The following is a 20,436-nucleotide window of genomic DNA, read 5'->3' on the forward strand; positions in this document are numbered from 1 at the left end:
TAGAAATTTACCTGTAAAGTCCGAAGTTTAAAACCTTTTTTTTAAAAAAAACACTTTGTTTTTTTTTTAATAAAACCTTGGTCCTTGCTCCTTTAATTGAAAAAAAAAATTAGGGCTTGAATTACATTTTTCGAGGAGTTATAAGCTTGGAAAGATGGGGTGGAATTATTCACTATTTTCACGAAATTTCTGACACTGCTATTGGTAAACACGGTGCTCGGAAAACTCGTCCCGGGAAAACTCGTCTCGGGAAAACCCGTCTCCGGAAAACTCGTCTCTGGAAAACTCGTCCCCTTTCGCTAGGTAGGAAAACTCGTCCCCTTTCGCTAGGTAGGAAAACTCGTCCCGTATTGAATAAATATCGATTGAAAACACATTTTATGATCGTTCTTGAAGGAGATATTGTTTTTTTAAAATAGACTATAGCCCCCCATAATATTTAAAAAAAATATTTTAACTTGTTTAAAGTTTTTTTTTTTTTTAAATAAAATTGATTTTCTAAGTGTCCATTTTCTACCTTACTGGCTAAGTTCTTAGTGGTTTCACTTATTTTAAAGCGTTTATTATGTTCATACAAAGTTAATACCAAATTTTTTTGTTCTTATTTGAACGATGTTTTTTGGAGTCATAAAAACAATAATAATAAAAAACAAAACAAAAAAATTTTTTAAAATCAGGGAGCGATTCGATTCTTCGTTACTTTTTTTGTTTTGGTTTTTTAATTATGATAGTTTGTTTTTTTTTGTTATGGTTTTGTTTTTTCTCTCATACCAAATGCACTCATGCGTTATTTAAAATTATAATTTTATCAATTATCAACATTTATTGTCGTCCTGTCAAATTTTGCAAAAATTAACTAATAAATTAAAAGCGAAATATTTTTTTGGCGCGAGAGATGCCATGTGCTAACAATCTCTCGTTAACTCATTTTTAATTTTTACTTCAAAATTCTAAAATCAATCATTAAGAGAAAAAGTAATCACTAAATAAATTTATTAATTAATTTTATTGAAAACTCCGCTATCGTGTATCAAGAATATTTTTAATTTCATTTTTTGTTGGTTGTTTTTCGGAGGGAGATATAGTTTTAACCCCCCCCCCTCTCTAAATTATATTTTAAAAATACAACTTTTTCGAATCAATGTGTACAGTAATACAAACCCTGATAGAATTATAATTTTAAATAACGCATGAGTCATTTGGTATGAGAGAAAACGAAAACATAACAACAAAAAACTATCATAATTAAAAAACCAAAACAAAAAAGTAACGCTCCCAGTTTTTAATTTTTTTGTTTTGTTTTTTTATTATTGTTTTTATGACTCAAAAAAAAAAAATCGTTAAAGTAAGAACCCAAAAAATTGTAATTAACTTTGTATGAACATAATAAACGCTTTAAAATAAGTGAAACCACTAAGAACTTAGCCAGTTAGGTAGAAAACGGACAATCGATTTTATTTAAAAAAAAAAAAAAAAAAAAACATTAAACAAATAAAAATATTTTTTTTTAAATATTGAGGGGGCTATAGTCTATTTTAAAAAGCAATATCTCCTTCAAGAACGATCATAAAATGTGTTTTCAATCGATATTTATTCAATAAGGGACCAGTTTTCCTATCTAGCGAAAGGGGACGAGTTTTCCGGAGACGAGTTTTCCGGAGACGAGTTTTCCGGAGACGAGTTTTCCCGAGACGAGTTTTCCCGGGACGAGTTTTCCTAAATTCGGTAAACACTGTATGGTTTTCGAACTGAATAAACATGTTACATTGAATAAAAACACGAAAAATATGTCCAGTTTGGTAGAAAAGTAACTTATCTTGCCTTTGATAACATTTTCATTTAATTATATTAAATAAACTTCAGGTTTACTACAAATCAAATCGTGTTCCTTCACTTTTTAAAAATGTAATTTATAAGTAATTAAAGAACGCATTCTGATCTTTAAAATCTATAATACAACAAAATATTCAATTGCTTATAATACTTAAACAAACAACTTGTGTTTTATTATTTTTTTATTATTAATATTAGATGAGTTTCAGTATAAATCATCGTGTTCTTTCTTTATTTCAATCCAATTTTGAAGTTTTGTAACGCTGTCTGTAAAAATTACTGTTCATTATTGACAGTCTAAGAGTTCCACATATCTTGCTTGTTGGGACCTCGGCGATGACGTCATTTTTTCAGCTGGCCGGCCATCTTTATAACGAAGGCCACGGTAAAACTGACACGGCAAACATATTTGGTGCTTGTTACGATAGAGTCGAGAGATCGATTTAAAAAAAAAGGTAAATTTATACAAATACCGTGACAGCGAATTAGTAGAAAAAAATGTACCCTAACCCTAACCCTAACCCTAACCCAGTTTTCAGATTCGTGTTCAGCACACCGAAACGTAACAGAATACTACGTAAAAGATTTTACTAATTCGCTGTCACGGTGTTTGTATAATAATACCAAAAAAAAAAATATGAAAATGTCATTTTAAGAAAAAACAATATTACATACTTAATTATCATGTCGAAAATAGTAACATATTAAAAAATTACGAAAATTCATGAAGTAGAACAACTGTTATGTTTTTAGTAAAAAAAAAAAAAAGTCTCTCGCTTTAGGCTACAAATGTCAAAAGCGATTATAGTGTAATCTGAATTTTGCGTTCCGAGTTATGCCCCCTGCGTGTGATCACGGGTCAGTGGCCGTGACACGACCCACTTTTCCATTTTCCGTAAATATTACTTTTAACTGTAAATAACTTTCTACTCGATGAATTTTCGTAATTTTTTGGATATATTTCTATTTTCGACATGACAATTCATTACGTAATATTACTTTTGCTTAAAAACGATATATTTAAAGAAATCGCTCTGTCAAATCTATTTTAACAAGCACCAAATAATAGTACCTAGTTTTGATAAACCCGGTTTTGTTTCTTGATAATATTATCTTCATTTGTCTCGCTGGAAAAATAGTAAAATAATTATAGAAAAAATAAAAATTACTAATAGTTTTACAATCGTCCGTGTTATTAATAGTGAAAATAAGAAAATGGAGAAAAAATATATATATATGAACGAAACCGAACCGGAAGTGCTGCGTTTTTAATAGGAAGTAGAGACAGCATTTCAACGTCGTCTTTCCCCAAAAAAATGCTGCCAGAATGGATTATTTCTTTATTTTTATCCATTGTCAATGTTTACAGTTTGAGTGACGGGGGATGGTGAGTGTCGTTATTATTCAAGCCATACTGCGAGTAAATAATCTGCCTTGCATAAAATATAAACAATAATATTTCGTTAGTTAAAAACCGACACATGTTAGGAAAGGTCATGTTCGGGCAAGCTTGTCAGTATTGTTATGTTTGTTATTGTAAACAAAAATATTTTTTCTTAAATTATTTGAAGTCCTGTTTTTAAATAAATCCCTGGCATCGGAATAGAGGCCGCGTCCAATTTTAGCGATTTAAAAAATATTTACTAAAAAACGATTAAAAAAAAAAAAAACGGAATTTTTTTTTTAATTCTTAATTTTGGAATAATAACGGTGTCACAACTTATCAAGGCTCGAAGGCTACTCGATGACTGTACGGTTATCTTAGAGAACAGCTTAGTGTTTATTCCTATTTACTTGCCTCCCCACGAGGGCAGAGTTAGCTACAAGGTTGGTTTTTAATGTGGGGAAAATCCAACTCCCCCAAAAAGTGGCACTCTAGATAGGAACAAAAATAAAAATTGTCTCAGTCATGAAAGATTTCTCCTCCACTGACTGAGGACAGAAAAGATGAAGTGTGGCATTAGAACAGATACTACACTGTGATCTTGGTCCGAAGGAGTCGTGGAACTTAGGTAATGTGGTTATTTAAAGGTATAGCTCAACAAATGTAATGCATCAAATCTGATTCTAATATTTGGTGCTTATGCAGAATAGGGATCGCGTTATCCTCGGGATCTTTCAGGCAGATTTACTAAACCACCGGAAGGTGCCGAAGTAAAACTTTGTGATTTTTTTCTTTTTTTTTTTTTTTTTTTTTTGTCTTTTTACCGTAAAACGATGGCTAGTGTTTAAAACGCTAGCAAACAGTTTAACGTAAAAGCAACAATTATAATCAAAAACGGGTTCTCATTCATAATTCAATCTGATTTTAACAAATCTTTATGATGTACTTATTCGTCATGGAACGAAAATGTCATATTCCAAAAACCACGTAAAATGATCAAATAATTTTATTTTTAACGAAGAAAATCAAATTTTTATCAGTAAGCAATAATTGTAGACATTTTTTTTTTTTAATTATTGCATTTTCACTACAAACAAGGCACGATGCCACTTTGATGTAGGGGACCACTATCTGGGACATAATTTGCAGAGATACTGTGTAGGGAGTTGAGTAGCAAAATGTCTATTTACATTAGACTTGAACGTATGCATGTCAGTATAGTCAGGAAAGAAAGAACCCGGAAGGGAATTGCAAAGAGTAGCAATCCTAGGGAAGAAACTATTAGAGCAGAAAACCTTCTGGCATCTGGGGATCTCTACTGTGTAGGAGTGGGATTTTGCTGGTTGTCGGGTTTGCCAAGAGTATTTACATAGAAGGGGTACAAGGCTTATAGTTCGTTGGAGCACCTACTACTAAAATACTTGTGAAACAGGAAGAGGGATGCAACATTTTGTCGATGGGACAGAGATTGAAGCCTAGCTGACAGTGCAGAACCTATTAGATTGGTGACTCTCTTTTGTAACTAAGAGGGAGAGACTTGTAGCAGATGCATCAGCCCAAATGTGATAGCAATACTTCATACATGAGCGAATGGTGGTTTTGTAGCGGTACAGGATACTTTCAGGTGTGAGTAATTTTCTAGTATGGTAGAGAGAGCCCACCTTTTTTGCAGCAGCCTTGGCGATACCCTCAATGTATCTGTTCCAACTCATGTTCCCTGTGAATGTTAAACTGGGGAGTTTGAATGAAATACTTTCCGGTAATTATCATTAGCCATGACTATTAGTGGTTGAGAAGGTTTCTTGTAATAATTAAAGTAAAGGAACTTAGTCTTAGCAGCATTGACTGTCATTATTCATTTTTGTCCTCATTCCACTAGTCTTCCTCTAGGGTTTCTGCCATTACCTTGGATATGTGTTCATTATTTTCCCCTCGTGTCTGTTATAGAGAGTGGTGTCATCAGCAAATATACTCATCTCAGAGATTATTTTATCAGGAAGGTTATTTATGAATATTAGGAATAATAAAAGTCCAAGGATCGACCCCTGAGGCATACCCGCATTTATATCATATTGTTTTGACATATGACAATCAAGGGAAACCTGGATTCTTCTCTTACTTAAGAAGGATTTAATTATGTTAAGTATCCGTCCAATGATACCATATGATCTGATTTTCCTGAGAAGACCATCGTGGCATACCCTGTCAAAGACCTTAGATATATCTAGGGCTACTGCCCTAGCTTCCCCTGGCCTTATCCAGTGCATGGTATATATGTTCAGAGATTACAGTTAGGATATCTGCAGTAGAATGGGCTTGCCTAAATCCATACTTTTGCTCAGATAGAAGTTTAGCAGCTGTGAGGTGGTGGACTAAAGCTTGATTAATTATGAACTCCAATATTTTAGCGAAAAGGGGGAGGAGGCTAATGAGGTGATAAACTATAAGTAACTAACGCTATGTTGTAAAGTTAGTTTAAAGCACATGAAGGCCTGGTCATCTGATTCTAATTTAGATTCATGAGTCATGGGGAGGATGTTATGAATACAGACTCCAAATATGTACATATGTCTGTCAGAATCCTTACGACAATGTGGAAGATAACCAGACATGTTAAAGATGTTAGATGGGATGGAGGAGTGCAAGTTAGTTTCACTTTGTGCTAAGATATCTTGGGAGTTTGCTAGAAGAAATGATTCTACATCATCTAAGTTAGTTCTAAGTCTTCGGATATTTGTAAATACAAGACTCAAGGGAGGAGGTGACTCGTTGTTCAAGTGTGCGTTTGGTTTGATCGTTATTTTGGACTGAGCCGCCATTCCATTTCATTTTATATTTTCAGTTGAGGTTGAGAGCCGCTAGACAAACTTGATGTGCACAGCCTCCATCATGCCACACAAGTAGACTATCATGCCACATAAGTAGACTATCATGCCACATAAGTAGAACATCATGCCACACAAGTAGGCCATCATGCCACACAAGTAAACCATCATGCCACACAAGTAAACCATCATGCCATACAAGTAGAACATCAACCGATGCCTCGTTCACAGGAATGTGGCCTTGGGAATACTCACCGGAGATGATTGGAGAGACCCTTTCCATAGACGGCATGGCACTACAACCATCCCGATATTATACAACTGATGATAGAGCAATCTCTCTAAGCGCTACCAAAGAATTAAAAATGCCTGTAATTTGAATTATTTTTTTCTTAACCCTAACCCTAACCTTCCACCTGAAAAACGCTGCATAAATACAAGTAATGATTCAATTAAAACCGAATGTCCCGTATATGCTTTTTCTTTTTAATTACATTTTCACCCCAAACACGGCACATTGCCACTTTGTTGTAGGGGGCTACTATCAAGGACATAAGCATCAGGGGTACTGTGTAGGAAGTTGGACAGCAAGATGTCGGTTCACGTTACACTTGAACTTCTGCATGTCAGTACAGTTGAGGAAGCAGGGACCCGAAAGGGAATTCCAAAGTCTAGCTGTTCTGGGGAAGAAACTACTGGAGTAGAAGGCTCTCTTACATCTAGGAATCTCTACTGTCAAGGGATGGGATTTAGCTGCTTGTCGGGTTTGTCGAGGGTATTTACGTTGAGGGGGCACAAGTGCTTGCAGTTCATCAGAGCATTCACCGTTAAAGTACTTGTAGAACAGGCAGAACCTTGTATAGGAGCGAGAGATTAGTAGCAGATGCACCAGCCCAAATATGACAACAATACTCCATACATGGGCGGATGGTGGCCTTATAGAGGTTTAGGATACTTTCGGGCGTTAGTAGTTTTCTAGCACGGTAGAGAGAACCTACCTTTTTTGCAGCGGTCCTGGCAATACTCTTAATATAATTGTTCCAACTCATGCTTCCCGTGAGCGTTAAGCCGAGGAGTTTAAAAGATGTATTTTCAGATAACGAGTCAGTGGCCATTGCTATTGGTGGTAGAGAAGGTGTCTTGTATTTATTAAAGGAAACAAGTTTAGTCTTGGAAGCATTGCATGTGGCCATCCATTTTTGTCCCCATTCCACTACAGACCATTAAAAAAATGTTTGCATTAGATAAAAAATCTTATGTAGTTTTTCATCTTTCTCGGGAATTACATTGAGCTGTGTTTCAAACAATAGCATTGACCCGCAGTTCAGCACTTTGTTCAAAGATCAAAGGTTTTCTAACTAATTCGCGATCATTTTTTAATGTTGAATTAAAAACATAAAGTCATTTATTTTATTTGTTCAAACTGGCTTTCTAGGTTGGTTGGTTGTTTTTGTTTTACGGCATATCAACATTTTTCAGGTTATTTAATGCCGAATCCAGTGAGTTTGAGGAAAAGCTTTTTAATAGAATATATTTATTTTTTTCGAGTCGGTTTCTATTTAACCCATAGTTGGGACCCTAACAGTTACTACCACTCCAGGTCAGAGTGGATCTGAGAGCAATGGCAATTAAAGGGTGGCTCCGCACTCCCCAAAGCCCGCAAGCTGGGGCCTCACCATCGGATATAGTTTAAGATCTGAGGTAGCTGATGGAAGACAGGGAAATCCAGAGAGAGAGAGAGAGAGTCACATTGGTCTGGGCAAGGAGCCTGGCCAGATAGGCTTTCTATAATCGGCTTGATTTTTTATTTGCTTGTAAAAGTAGTTAATATTTAAAGGTCACAAGACATTTTTTTTTACATTTGATTTTTTGATTTTTGTATCATTTTCCATGAAAAGCTGTCTTAACTTTTCTTTTTTTTTCACTCATATTTTCAGGGTTTCTCACAAGAAGTAATATTTATAATTAAAATTTTCTCATTTTTTGCATGCGAATCGAGAAGAAATAATATTTTTTTCAAATGTGTCAGCATGAGGATGTAAATAGATTTTATTGTATTATTTTTCATATTCATAATCCACAAATTACCTTCCTGATGAAATTGTCTCTGAGATGGTTATATTTGTTGACGACACGCTCTATAATAGATACAAGGGGAAAACGAATGAACACATATCTAAGGCAATGAAAGAAACACTGGAGGAAAATGTCCAGTCTGTAATTGAATCGGGACAAAAATGAATGTGTGTGTGTGTGTAGATATGTCAATATCGATAAGTAAATATGCATATATGTTATGTATGTATGTATATATATATATATATATGTGTGTGTGTGTGTGTATATGAACTATAAGAACTACTCATGTTGGATAAAGGAACTTGGAGATTGTGCACACAAACACAAATTCCAGATTAGCAGAGAGCAAAGAAAATACCATATCAAACTTTGACATACATATTGACCTCTGATGAAACAAAGAAAATACCATGTCGAACTTTGACACATATATTGACCTCTGATGGAACAAAGAAAGAATTTGTCAATAAAAGCAAAAGGTTTGACGAACAAAGACAGAGAATGAAAGACAGAGAGAGAGAGACGCTCGATCATTACATCATTAGCTTGTTAACCCTAACCTCACTTTTCACCCTTGCTCGATATATCCGATAATCACTGCAGGCAAAATAATAATTGAATAAATAAAAGTTTTGTTATGAAACCGTCTCTGTGTTTGATTGTCAAACAGTGAAACAAGTTAGAGTGTATATATTTATTTAGCAGCACGCATTTTTGTAGGAGTGCAACAAACATGATTATATATACGTGAGCGATGAACAGATAAATTGTTACAGTGAAACAAACAATACAACATTCGTATATAGAATACAGTATCCTAGAGTTGCTAACTATAACATTTTCATTTTCAAGTCCAATATTAACAAATTCTTGTCAAGCCTCCATAAATAATCAAATTCTGCCCAGTTTTAACCATCATTACCAATTCTCTGAACGTGTTCTCTCAACATCCACCGGATAAACTTAGTAACCTTTATCCTCAAGTGGCTTTTGGCCTTTGATGAGGAGTGACTTATTAGTATAAAGAAAAAAGATTAGATAATTCCCTTTTTTTTTTTGGCACATTTTTTTTTTCAATTGCGAATTTATTTTTTCGGTTAAGACAAAAGTAAAAATATTTTCACTTTCTTTGCTAATCCCTATTTTAGACGAATCGATTATTACTTCCATGACAATATCTATTACAGAGCATACAAGATTTTTCTGTATGGGACTTTGCAACTCTTATGATGTGCTGTTAACCTACCTTATTTCAAGAATAGATGGACTCTTCCAGACACTATATATAGAGCTACGAAATATTTTGGCAGTCATAGCTACAGTATCCAACATGGACTATCTGTAACATACTATTCTGTACTTTTGTAAATATATGCCTTCCTTTCAGTTTTGATGCACAAAGGATGGCCGCATATGCAATCTCTAACAGCACCTCTTCCAAATCAGCACTGCTTGAATCCAGCGGAAAGGAGAAGTCTATAAATACACTCTTGTGACTATACGATTGTGTTGTCGCAATTATTAAAAGAATATTTTTCTCATTGAAACATTCTTTGGTGAATTCTTCATATTTGTCTGCATTTTCTTCTGTTTTAGGTTCACTGCGCCAAATGCAATTCTTGTGGAACCGGGGCCTTGCAACATTGCATTTATAAATGGATCGCTCAGTCAAGAAAAATTTTTAGATTAGTGAGTTTTTTCTTTTCTCCTTTTTTTTTTTTTAAATTCCTTGTAAAATCTTGCTTTTATTGAAAATAGGAAAGATTATTTGGACTACTAACTTGTACTTGTAATGCCATTCACCTGGGGTGAGTTGAGCTGGCTCCAAGTGAATTTGTTGCATCACCAATCAAGGCAATGCATCTAGGTCTGTCTGCTGCTGACTCTTCAGTATACGTCAGCCATTCGCAATTCCATCATCGCACACCAAAGATACAAATGCCAATCATAGCTTTCAGGTCAGCTTTGGCCACCACTCTTCTTACCTCATCTTCGTGTTGGTGCTGTTTCCCTGTGAATTAGATCAGTTGGTGAACAATGAAGTGTTTACACAAACCATTGGAACTTCCTGATCAAGTTTCATACTCATATAAAAGAATCATGCAAACAAGGACCTGGTACATGTAACATTTGGTACATGTAACATTTGGTACATGTAACATTTGGTACATGTAACATTTGGTAGATGTAACATTTGGTACATGTAACATTTGGTACATGTAACATTTGGTAGATGTAACATTTGGTAGATGTAACATTTGGTACATGTAACATTTGGTACATGTAACATTTGGTACATGTAACATTTGGTAGATGTAACATTTGGTACATGTAACATTTGGTACATGTAACATTTGGTACATGTAACATTTGGTACATGTAACATTTGGTACATGTAACATTTGGTACATGTAACATTTCGTAGATGTAACATTTGGTACATGTAACATTTGGTACATGTAACATTTGGTACATGTAACATTTGGTACATGTAACATTTGGTAGATGTAACATTTGGTAGATGTAACATTTGGTACATGTAACATTTGGTAGATGTAACATTTGGTAGATGTAACATTTGGTACATGTAACATTTGGTACATGTAACATTTGGTACATGTAACATTTGGTACATGTAACATTTCGTAGATGTAACATTTGGTACATGTAACATTTGGTACATGTAACATTTGGTACATGTAACATTTGGTAGATGTAGCATTTGGTAGGTGTAGCATTTGGTAGGTGTAACATTTGGTAGGTGTAGCATTTGGTAGATGTAACATTTGGTAGATGTAACATCTGGTAGATGTAACATTTGGTACATGTAACATTTGGTACATGTAACATTTGGTACATGTAACATTTGGTACATGTAACATTTGGTAGATGTAGCATTTGGTAGGTGTAACATTTGGTAGATGTAGCATTTGGTAGATGTAACATCTGGTAGATGTAACATTTGGTAGATGTAACATTTGGTAGATGTAACATTTGGTAGATGTAGCATTTGGTAGGTGTAACATTTGGTAGATGTAGCATTTGGACTACTATCCTCATCTTAGTTGTTAGTCGGATTATTCTTTGTCTGACTGTTCTCATCTTGAGTGTTATTCCCACAACACTTCAGCCAATGTAACTTGATGCAATGATGATTTGTTATTATATTTTATGAAATGATGATGATGAACATAATCATCATCATCGTTTATATCGTATGAATCCCAAGATTCTATTGTTGGCATTGGTTTCCCCGATATTTTTCTAGTCAGAATTTTTTATAGAAAGACATCGGGTACTTACGGGAGGGATCATGAGAAGATTGCTAACATCCTAAGTGAAATTGATTTTTTGTAGAACAAACTGGATTCAAACTTGGAACAACACCCAAATTATGAATATTATGATGATTGGTCTTACTATAATAATCCTAATCGTTATTCTCATGTTTCAGCCAATGTAACCCCACAACCTTCTTCTGATTAGTTGTATTATTCGAATTCTTCAAACTACTGTTCTCATCTTGAGTGTTATTTTCACGTTTTGGTTGATGTAACCTCTTACCTTCTTCTTGTGTGTCTTGTCAAACTTTGCAAGGACACATAGCATAACAGATAAAGTGCTAAGTCAAATTCAGTTTTAAGCGACAATGTTCTGGTGGTTAAAAGTTCAATCCTCAGTGCAGACAATACTAAGAATACAATTGTGAGCATGCTATCCCCATGGATTAAATGAAAGGTTCCGTTCAGAATTCCATGCAAATTCCTGAGTTCAGCAGAAAGATTCTTGCGTTTGACAAAAGAAACCTGAAGAAGCTCGGAGGTTATATCGGCTGAAATGTTTTGAAAATCGTATTCAAGATAAGAACAGTAGTTCGAATAATCCGAGTTATCAATCCTCATCCCAAAAATCCAGAATCATAATAACAAAATCTCATCTTCAAATATTTCATACATTTTTGTTTGTTTGTTGTTTTTTAAAAAAGCAAAACTAATTTTTATTTTTGGTTATTTTTTATGTATATTTTTCTCATTTCAGTTTTGCATATAAAAAACCTTTTCGAATCGACCAAGCATCGGATAATCTGGTAAATGAAAGAAAATTTTTTTTTCAAAATGTAATAAAAATCAAATATTTTTCCGATCATGATAATCCACTTATTTCTTCTTAGTACTCATATGGAATAGGGACCACGTTATCATTGGCATAATCCAGGCAACTTGTAGCAATCATTGGAAGGTGCTAAACAAAAGTTTGTGTTTTTTTTTTTAAATGTTGCTCAAATTTTTCATTGAAAAAATATTTTATTTTGTTATTGCACCAACGTTCTGACATCTATGAACAGTGCAACATCAATTTTCACTGTGATGACTTGATTCTGTTCCCAAGCTCTTACACCAATGACAAACAAATTTCTGTGTCATACCCAGACTCTCATATAACATTCGTATACCCGCAATCGCTGCTTGTTTTTTTGCATCTGAGTGAATGAAGGACTTGGACATGGTGTTCAACCCAGCAAGAACGCATCTACTATTGTTCTCTGGATATCTCTCCGGTCACTTTCCATGGGATTTGGTTTCAAGACACATTTGTGCTATTCTTGAAAAAGCCTCCCCAAGGTTTAGTGTCCTCTTTGCACTCATCCAGCAGATGTCTGGCTAGTGCTTTCTCTCCTCAATCTTTCCATCCTCCTTGACTCTCCTCGTCTGTGGTCAAAATTGGAAATATTTTCAAATTTTCACCAGCTATGGGTAAATAACTCCACTGTCTTGTGGGTGCCTTGGAAAAGGCAAAGGCTAAAAGAAAGTAAACCCCAACAAAAAATCCGGTTTGGGGTCCCAATAGGAAGATGATGAAGCACTGCAACTCCTGCAGCACGGCTGGCTCTGACTGTATTGGCTTGACTTTCCATCAGGCTTTGTCTGCAATGCCAAGAGGAGAATCCTGGTAACTGGGCAAACCTAGGTTTTCTTATCAACTGCTCAGGTCTGCATCTGGAGAGCCAATTCCAGTTTTGAAGTGCAGTGCACAAGATGATACAGAATTAGACAGAACGTTGGCATCATATATCAATTCAAAACTATATCATTAGAAACTTTAAAAATTCGTATTTGTTTTCTTGTCGAATCATCAATTGATGATGAAATATTCACAAAGTTCGTGCAATGCTTGCTCATTAATTGCGGCCAGAAGCTCTAATCCCAAAAGGTCAGTGTGTTATATGGTGGCCCTTTGGCTATAATCACAGCGTAGTAGTAGTGTTATGTTGTGGTTGGCAGTGCCAAGGGTCAGAACAACTACTTTGATTAATTGTTAAATAATTTAGGTTAAAAAGACATTCAGAAAAATGTTTTGAAAGAAAAGAATGTTAGCTAAAATATTTATGTTACATATTTAACTCGGGAATTTTGGCTCAAGAAAAAATGTTGTTATGAATAGAGGAAAAACATAAACAAAGCTAGTTAGGAATTTGGTTTAGTAAACAATGATGTGGTTTGCATGGCAATGAATGAAGAGATTGTCCATTCTTGTTAACGTCAGAGTGAGGTAAGCCAGGAGAAATCAGAATTAGGAGTTAGTCTGTAACTGGAAGTTGAAGAGACAAGTTGGGAGTTAGCTAGCCACTGGGTTAGCTAGCAGACAGGAGTTGTCTCTGTGGTCCAATGGAAGCAGCTACGGTTCAACTAAGGAAAATGTAAGGGAGAAGATTAAGAGCTGCAAACTCCAAGACGTGGAACATTTGGATATAAAGATCTGGAAATGATAACAGTATTTTGGGTGTTCTGTTCGGAAGAAGATGCCTTCATTTTCAGGTGTCTGCTGCCAGAGGAGAGAAAGACAATAAATAAGGTATGTGACCATGTCGGGTGTCAAGCAAATAAGAGTGTTATTATTTTATTGTCGTCCTGTTCGTTATTGTCATGAATATGTGAAAACACCCACGTACACATAGAAAGACTATTAAATATATATATATGTAACAGATCAAAATGTACAGGCACTACATATACAAAGAAAAGTAACTGTCCTTATAATTCTGACCATTAGACGATACATGAGAATCGATTACAGAAACACGTATACGTTATATGCATCTAGACATACATAGACACAGATACATAAAAAGGATAATACAACAATTGTTCTTCTCCAGTCTTGATTGTAATATGAAGCCTTCCAGCTTGTCCCTTTGTTACATAGGGTTATCATTGAGGGGCACCATTTACGTTTGGTGTATAAAATAAAAGGATTCCGTGTGTGTATGATTGTCTCTAATATAAATGGTTGTGTGTTTGATTATCATAAAGGGAATCGTGTGTGTGACATGTATTTTCAGAACCTACCTCTGCTTCTTCGATGTTGGACCATCTGGAAATTGACGAAGATTTATCACTCCAAGACGATGAATGGGTTTTATAGTTTTTATTTCACTTTCCCCAGAGGTCCTGCAGGAGGTGGAAGTGAAATCGGCCTGTGTGGGTTCTTCTTCTACACACGTCAGCTCCCCCCCCCCCCCGTGGAGAGGAGGAGACAACGGGAAGCCGTCTGTTGTCTTCTGTGTCTAAATCAAATCTCCCAGATCTAGCCAACCTAACCACGTCACTCATACGTAATCTGGTCAGCTGACCTTCGGTTCTGGTAAACGTGTCTACACTCCACGTTTACTCACCTCTCTCTCTCTCTCTCTCTCAATCCATTTTGTAACACCTTGACCTCTATGAACCACACGAGCACTTTTTTAGCAGATTCATTGTTTCAAGATGCATGTCTAGCCAGCTTCAGTTGGAGATATATGTAGAAAGCAATTCTCCAGCATTTTATTTGCCATGATGTGTCGCAGATGAAACAGAGCATTTAGGTATATGATCAAGTTTTTTATCTCAATAAACTTTTAGTGCATAAAAGAAACTGGTACAAATTAATGAATAAAATTATTAATTAATTTTAACATATGATTTACAATATATGTGGTATTTGTGCTGGACTGGTTGAACCAACTCCATTTCTCACCCTCATGTGAGCTATGGAAGAAGTTTTAGTGCTTGTCTGGAATTCCCCTGCACCAAGAAAACAATTTTTTTTTTTAATCTTTATGATGTATGTACGCATGACAGAAAGAAAATAGCATAAACCAAAAATCACGTAAATTGATGAAGTAACTTTATTTTCATGGTTGTCTTCAAGTCTAATGTAAACAAGTTTTTGATGAACCGTTCCATATGAGTTAACAAATTTACCGAATTTCCATTATTAACAATTACTATATTGTCCAATTTCTACTGTACACTCTTTAACCCCCTTATCCTCGAGTGGCCTCTTGGTCTTGATAAGTGGTGATGCCTATGTAAAAAAAAAATATATTTATGCTGCATGGAAGATGATTGATGTGAGTTTTTGCATCACTTTCTCACATACAACATCTCGTATTCTCAAATAGTCACCCATCTGGTACTGACCAGATTCAGTGTTGCTTAACTCTGGTGATTTAATGGGATCTGGTGTGTTGACTTGATTATGTTGTATAACCTAATTTTCGCTTGTATTCTTCGGAATGTTCAGACTGCTGTTTTCATCTTCAGTGTTATTCTCATAACGTTTCAGTCGATATAACCTTTGATCTTCTTCAAAGTGTATCTTGTCGAACTTGGGAATGTTTCTGTCAAACTCAGGAATTTGGATGGAATTTTGAACAGAACCTTTTATTTATTTCATGGGGGTAGCATGCTCTCGTTCCATCAGCCATGACTTGATAGAGGTCCTAAGTAATTCGCAATTGTATTTTTCGGTCGCCCACACTGATAATTGATCCTTCAACCTTCAGAAGAATATCGCTTTTACAATTGATTTTTCCAAGTACTCTAATCATTGCACCACGGAATTCCATCCAAATTCCTGAGTTTGACAGAAACATTCCCAAGTTCAACAAGATACACTTTGAAGAAAGTCGAAGGTTACATCGACTAAAACATTGTGAAAATCACACTCAAGATGAGAACAGTAGTCCGAGAATTCCAAATAATACGAATAACCAATCCTCATCTCAAAAAATCAGAAACCTAATTTGGTCTCTCTTTGGGTATATTTACATTTTCATATTTTTTGTTTTTCATTTAGAAATTTCAGAAGGCTTGTACAAAGGAAAATCTCATTAAAAATTATGGGGAAAAAATTATTCGACTGAGTACAGCGAATACCTATTCATATGAAAAAGGTAAGTCATCGATTATATGAAGACAAGTTTTTTTCTTTCTTTTATAGTTTAGTTCAAGTTTTAAGAGATCAAGGGCTCCTTCCTAACACTCCTGGGGCTAACACATGATTCTGCTATGAATTAAATTTCCATCTGAAAGTATAAGTTGGAGAATTGCAGTTAACTTAACTGAAAGGTGGACAAATAGTTTTTTTAATGTTTTTTAAAAGATCAATTTTGCTGTTTCGATTTATGGCATATCAAGCCATCTGGGAGATAATGCCAAATTCAATCAATTTTTAGTGAAAAGTTTTTAATGTTTCAAGTTCTTAACATCTTCGAATATTTATAGATTAATCTATTTTATAGGCATTATCAGATTTTAAAAATTGGACCTAAACAGCATTTAATCTGAAAAATCAAACTTCAATTTTAAGGATAAATGTTGACCCTTTTAAAGCTGGTATTTGTACTTTGCTGAAGCTTGATTCTCCAAAGATTGTGAATATTTTAAAAGATATTTTATTTATTTATTTATTTAGACCACAGTCTTCCAGATGACTTAGTCAACAATATATTGTAGTCTACATTGCACTGTAGAGAACCTACTGTTGATTTTATAAAATTATTTTTATATATAATGGCTTGAATTAAAGTTAAAATGCAAAAGTCAAGTATCATGGTCCAGCTGTGCTCTAAACAGAAACATTCATTTCAGACATGCCCCTGTCATATCAAAGAACCTACTGTTGATGTTATATGCCGGGCTTTTCTGCTTGTGTGGCAATAAAACTCCTCAAATGCACTTGTGATATTAAAGTGTATAAGGTGTTAACTTTGGTCAAAATCGTCTGTTCCTTCTTTCATTGGATTTTTTCGATTATCGATTATCATCGAAGACATTCCAATATAAAACCTATCTAAGAACACTGCCAGATATATTTGTGTGAAATTTCATTAAAATCAGCCCTGCTGTTGTGGAGTCTACATACACACACACACACAGAGTTCATTTTTTTTTATAATAGTAAAGGTCAAGGGACACCCTCCCTAAAACTCCTTGGATCAACACTTTTTTTTATTATTATTACATTTTCATCCCAAACAAGACACATTACCATTTTGTTGTAGGGGGCTACTATCAGGGACATAAGCATCAGGGGTACTATGTAGGAAGTTGGGCAGCAAGATGTTGGTTCACTTTACACTTGAACTTCTGCATGTCAGTACAGTCGGGGAAGCAGGGATCCGGGAGGGAATTCCAAAGTCTAGCTGTTCTGGGGAAGAAACTATTGGAGTAGAAGGCTCTCTTGCATCTAGGGATCTCTACTGTGAAGGGGTGGGATTTAGCTGCTTGTCAGGTTTGTCGGGGGGTATTTACGTTGAGAGGGCACAAGTGCTTGCAGTTTGTCAGAGCATTCACCGTTAAAGTACTTGTAGAACAGACAGAGGGATGCAACATTTCGTCGGTGTGACAGAGGCTGAAGTTTAGCTGACAGTTCAGGATCTATCAGATTAGCGACTCTCTTTTGAACCTTGTCTAGGAGCGAGAGACTAGTGGCAGATGCACCAGCCCAAATATGACAACAATACTCCATACATGGCCGAATGGTAGCCTTATAGAGGTATAGGATACTTTCAGGCGTTAATAGCTTTCTAGCACGGTAGAGAGAATCCACCTTCTTCGCAGAGGTCCTGGCGATGTTCTCATTCCGCCATGCATTAAATTTGTATCCGAACGTTCTTCTAAGAATAGATGTTGACTTTTTAAAGACTGGTATTTGTACTTTACAGCAGCTTGATTTTCCAAGAATCGTGAGTATTTTTTTAGATTCTTTTTTATTAGGCCATTTGCCCCATCTTCAACCCATATAATGCTTATATTTTTCAAGGATCATGTTTTCAAGTCATTCATTCAGGTCCCGATATTTTGTAATTTATTTATTTATTTAAGCCATAGTTATTCAGGGCGATTACATCAATGATAACAGTTCTTCCAGGTTTGTTTCAGATTAAAATGTCTGGTTTTATGTCCTTGTCTTTATTTTATCTTCTTTTGTTATACAGGGTGTTTCAAAAGTCTTGGGAACATAACGATTTTTAATAACTCATAATGTTCCCAAGACTTTTGAAACACCCTGTATAACACTGTCAGCATTTGTTGTTATAGGTCAAGTTGCATCTCTCCACAGATCTCCAAATGAAGATATGTAGATATTTGGTTGTCACAGGCTGTGTAATCATTTGTCAAAAGAATCTTGCATCTATGATATAAATGCTGCAATATCTCAGGGCTCTATCCTTGGACCTTTATTATTCCTAATATTCATAAATGACCTCCTTGATAAAATTGTCTCTAAGGTGGGTATATTTCCTGATGACACTATGCTCTATAACATGCATGAGGGGAAAACGAGGCAATGGCAGAAACCTCCAATCTGCAGTGGAATGGAGACATAAATGGATTGTCACATTCAATGCTGCCAAGACTAAGCTAGTTTCCTATAATAATTACAAGAAACCTTCTCAATCACTAATAGCAATGGCTAACGATACATTATCTGAAAGTACTTCTTTTAAACTTCTTGGCCTAACACACACAGAGAACATGAGTTGCAACAGATACATTGAGAACATTGCCAGGGCCGCTGCAAAGAAGATGGGCTCTCATCAGGAAATACAGGTCTTTCTTCTTTCTTTTTTTTTAATGTACGATGGTGGTATTGCTTGGCATGTTTTCCTTCAGACGTTGGTGAAGTGTAAGATTCAAATGTCCAAGAAAGTAGAAAATGATGATCGAGGGGCGTGTATTTGTTGAGTAATAAAAAGCCTACTGTTTATAAGCATTGTTAATATGGAATGAAAAATTCAAAATTTAACGGTTTAAAGACGAAACAAGTGCAGATTTTTTTTAATAAATAAGCATATTTATTTATTAAAATTTTACAAATATATATATATATATATATATATATATATATATATAGAGAGAGAGAGAGAGAGAGAGAGAGAGAATTATAAAGATAAATAATGTTCTCTTTTAATTTCGAACCTATCAAAATAATAAAAAACTCAATATGCTAAATAGAGCATTTAAATAAATAGGAGAAATATATGCTCAAACTAAAATTGAATAAATTACACCATTCATTAATTCATAAAATTCGAATGGAAATTATAATAAAAAAAACCTTAATCCATGAATTTTCAAAGATGTATTCTTTTTTTCTTGTTTCAGGAATGAATTTGTTAATTGCTTGTTGAAAATGCCATTTTATTCTTATTTTTTACATAAATTTTCCTATATTTTTTACTTTTTTTATTTTCCAATTCATGCTTTACCATTGTGCATATTTTCTTAATGTTATATTCCTAAATACTTAGGAAATAAAGACAAACGTGAGTTACACCGAGTGGTATGTGTAATGGGGTTTATTTATAATACAGAAACGTAAGGCTGCTCGCCTAAGGTAAATAGAAGTACATAGTAACAAGTATGGGGAAGAAAGTCTAGGTAATCAACACGTAAGACTATCCGTCTTACTGCGACTGCTTGTCTGCCGCTGTCTGCCAAACAGTCCAATATATATATACAGTTTGTAACCGGTGTATAGCCAGTTATGTTCCTTCACAACACCTCCCCCTGAAGCTGAAATCTTCCTGATTTTAGCTTAAATACCTCTTCCTTTTAGGGTCAGGGCTTAATCTCCTGGTAACTTTTCTCTTTCTTGCGCTTTTCCTTCTGGTCAGCGTTACCCGGGGTAAAGGTTTCTGTCCAGCCCGTATGGTCGGTTCAGGCGAAATATTCATTGTTTGCGGTACACACGCTGGTTTTGGTATATCAAAAATATCGCACAATGTTTTCATTGGTGTCTCTTCCACATTTGGAGACAGTCTGGGACGTATTTGATTTCTGTGTCTTTTGCAGACAAAACTTAATCCTTGGATGGTATAGACCATGCTCCCAATCCTTTTTTTGATAATACCTTCAACCCACTGATTTCGTCCATTTTGAAAATTTTTAAAATATACATTTTCACCTGGGGAGAAGCACTTGGTATTAAGGTTTTCTTTTTTGAAAACTTTCTTTTTCTCTGGTAGCAGCCTATCGAAGACAGATC

The 20,436-nt window shown here is 35.0% G+C and overlaps 1 protein-coding gene across 2 annotated transcripts in view; it reads left to right on the forward strand.

Moving 5' to 3' along the window:
- Positions 1 to 3,062: 3,062 nt before the first annotated feature.
- LOC145252436 (jmjC domain-containing protein 8-like) overlaps positions 3,063 to 20,436 on the forward strand; it is a 43,927-nt gene continuing 26,553 nt past the window's right edge. For both annotated transcript variants that reach the window (XR_013863598.1, XM_080111834.1), the window contains exons 1-4: positions 3,063 to 3,220; positions 9,718 to 9,810; positions 12,160 to 12,208; positions 16,240 to 16,336. Coding sequence is in view for 1 of the 2 variants with exons in the window: in XM_080111834.1 (XP_079967960.1) it covers positions 3,150 to 3,220; positions 9,718 to 9,810; positions 12,160 to 12,208; positions 16,240 to 16,336 (310 nt within the window). In the remaining variant the exon portion in view is untranslated. The remainder of the gene's footprint in view (positions 3,221 to 9,717; positions 9,811 to 12,159; positions 12,209 to 16,239; positions 16,337 to 20,436) is intronic.

The sequence above is a fragment of the Euprymna scolopes genome, chromosome 29 (genome assembly GCF_053919585.1).
Source record: "Euprymna scolopes isolate OS-2025 chromosome 29, ASM5391958v1, whole genome shotgun sequence".
NCBI classification, from domain to species: Eukaryota; Metazoa; Mollusca; class Cephalopoda; order Sepiida; family Sepiolidae; genus Euprymna; species Euprymna scolopes.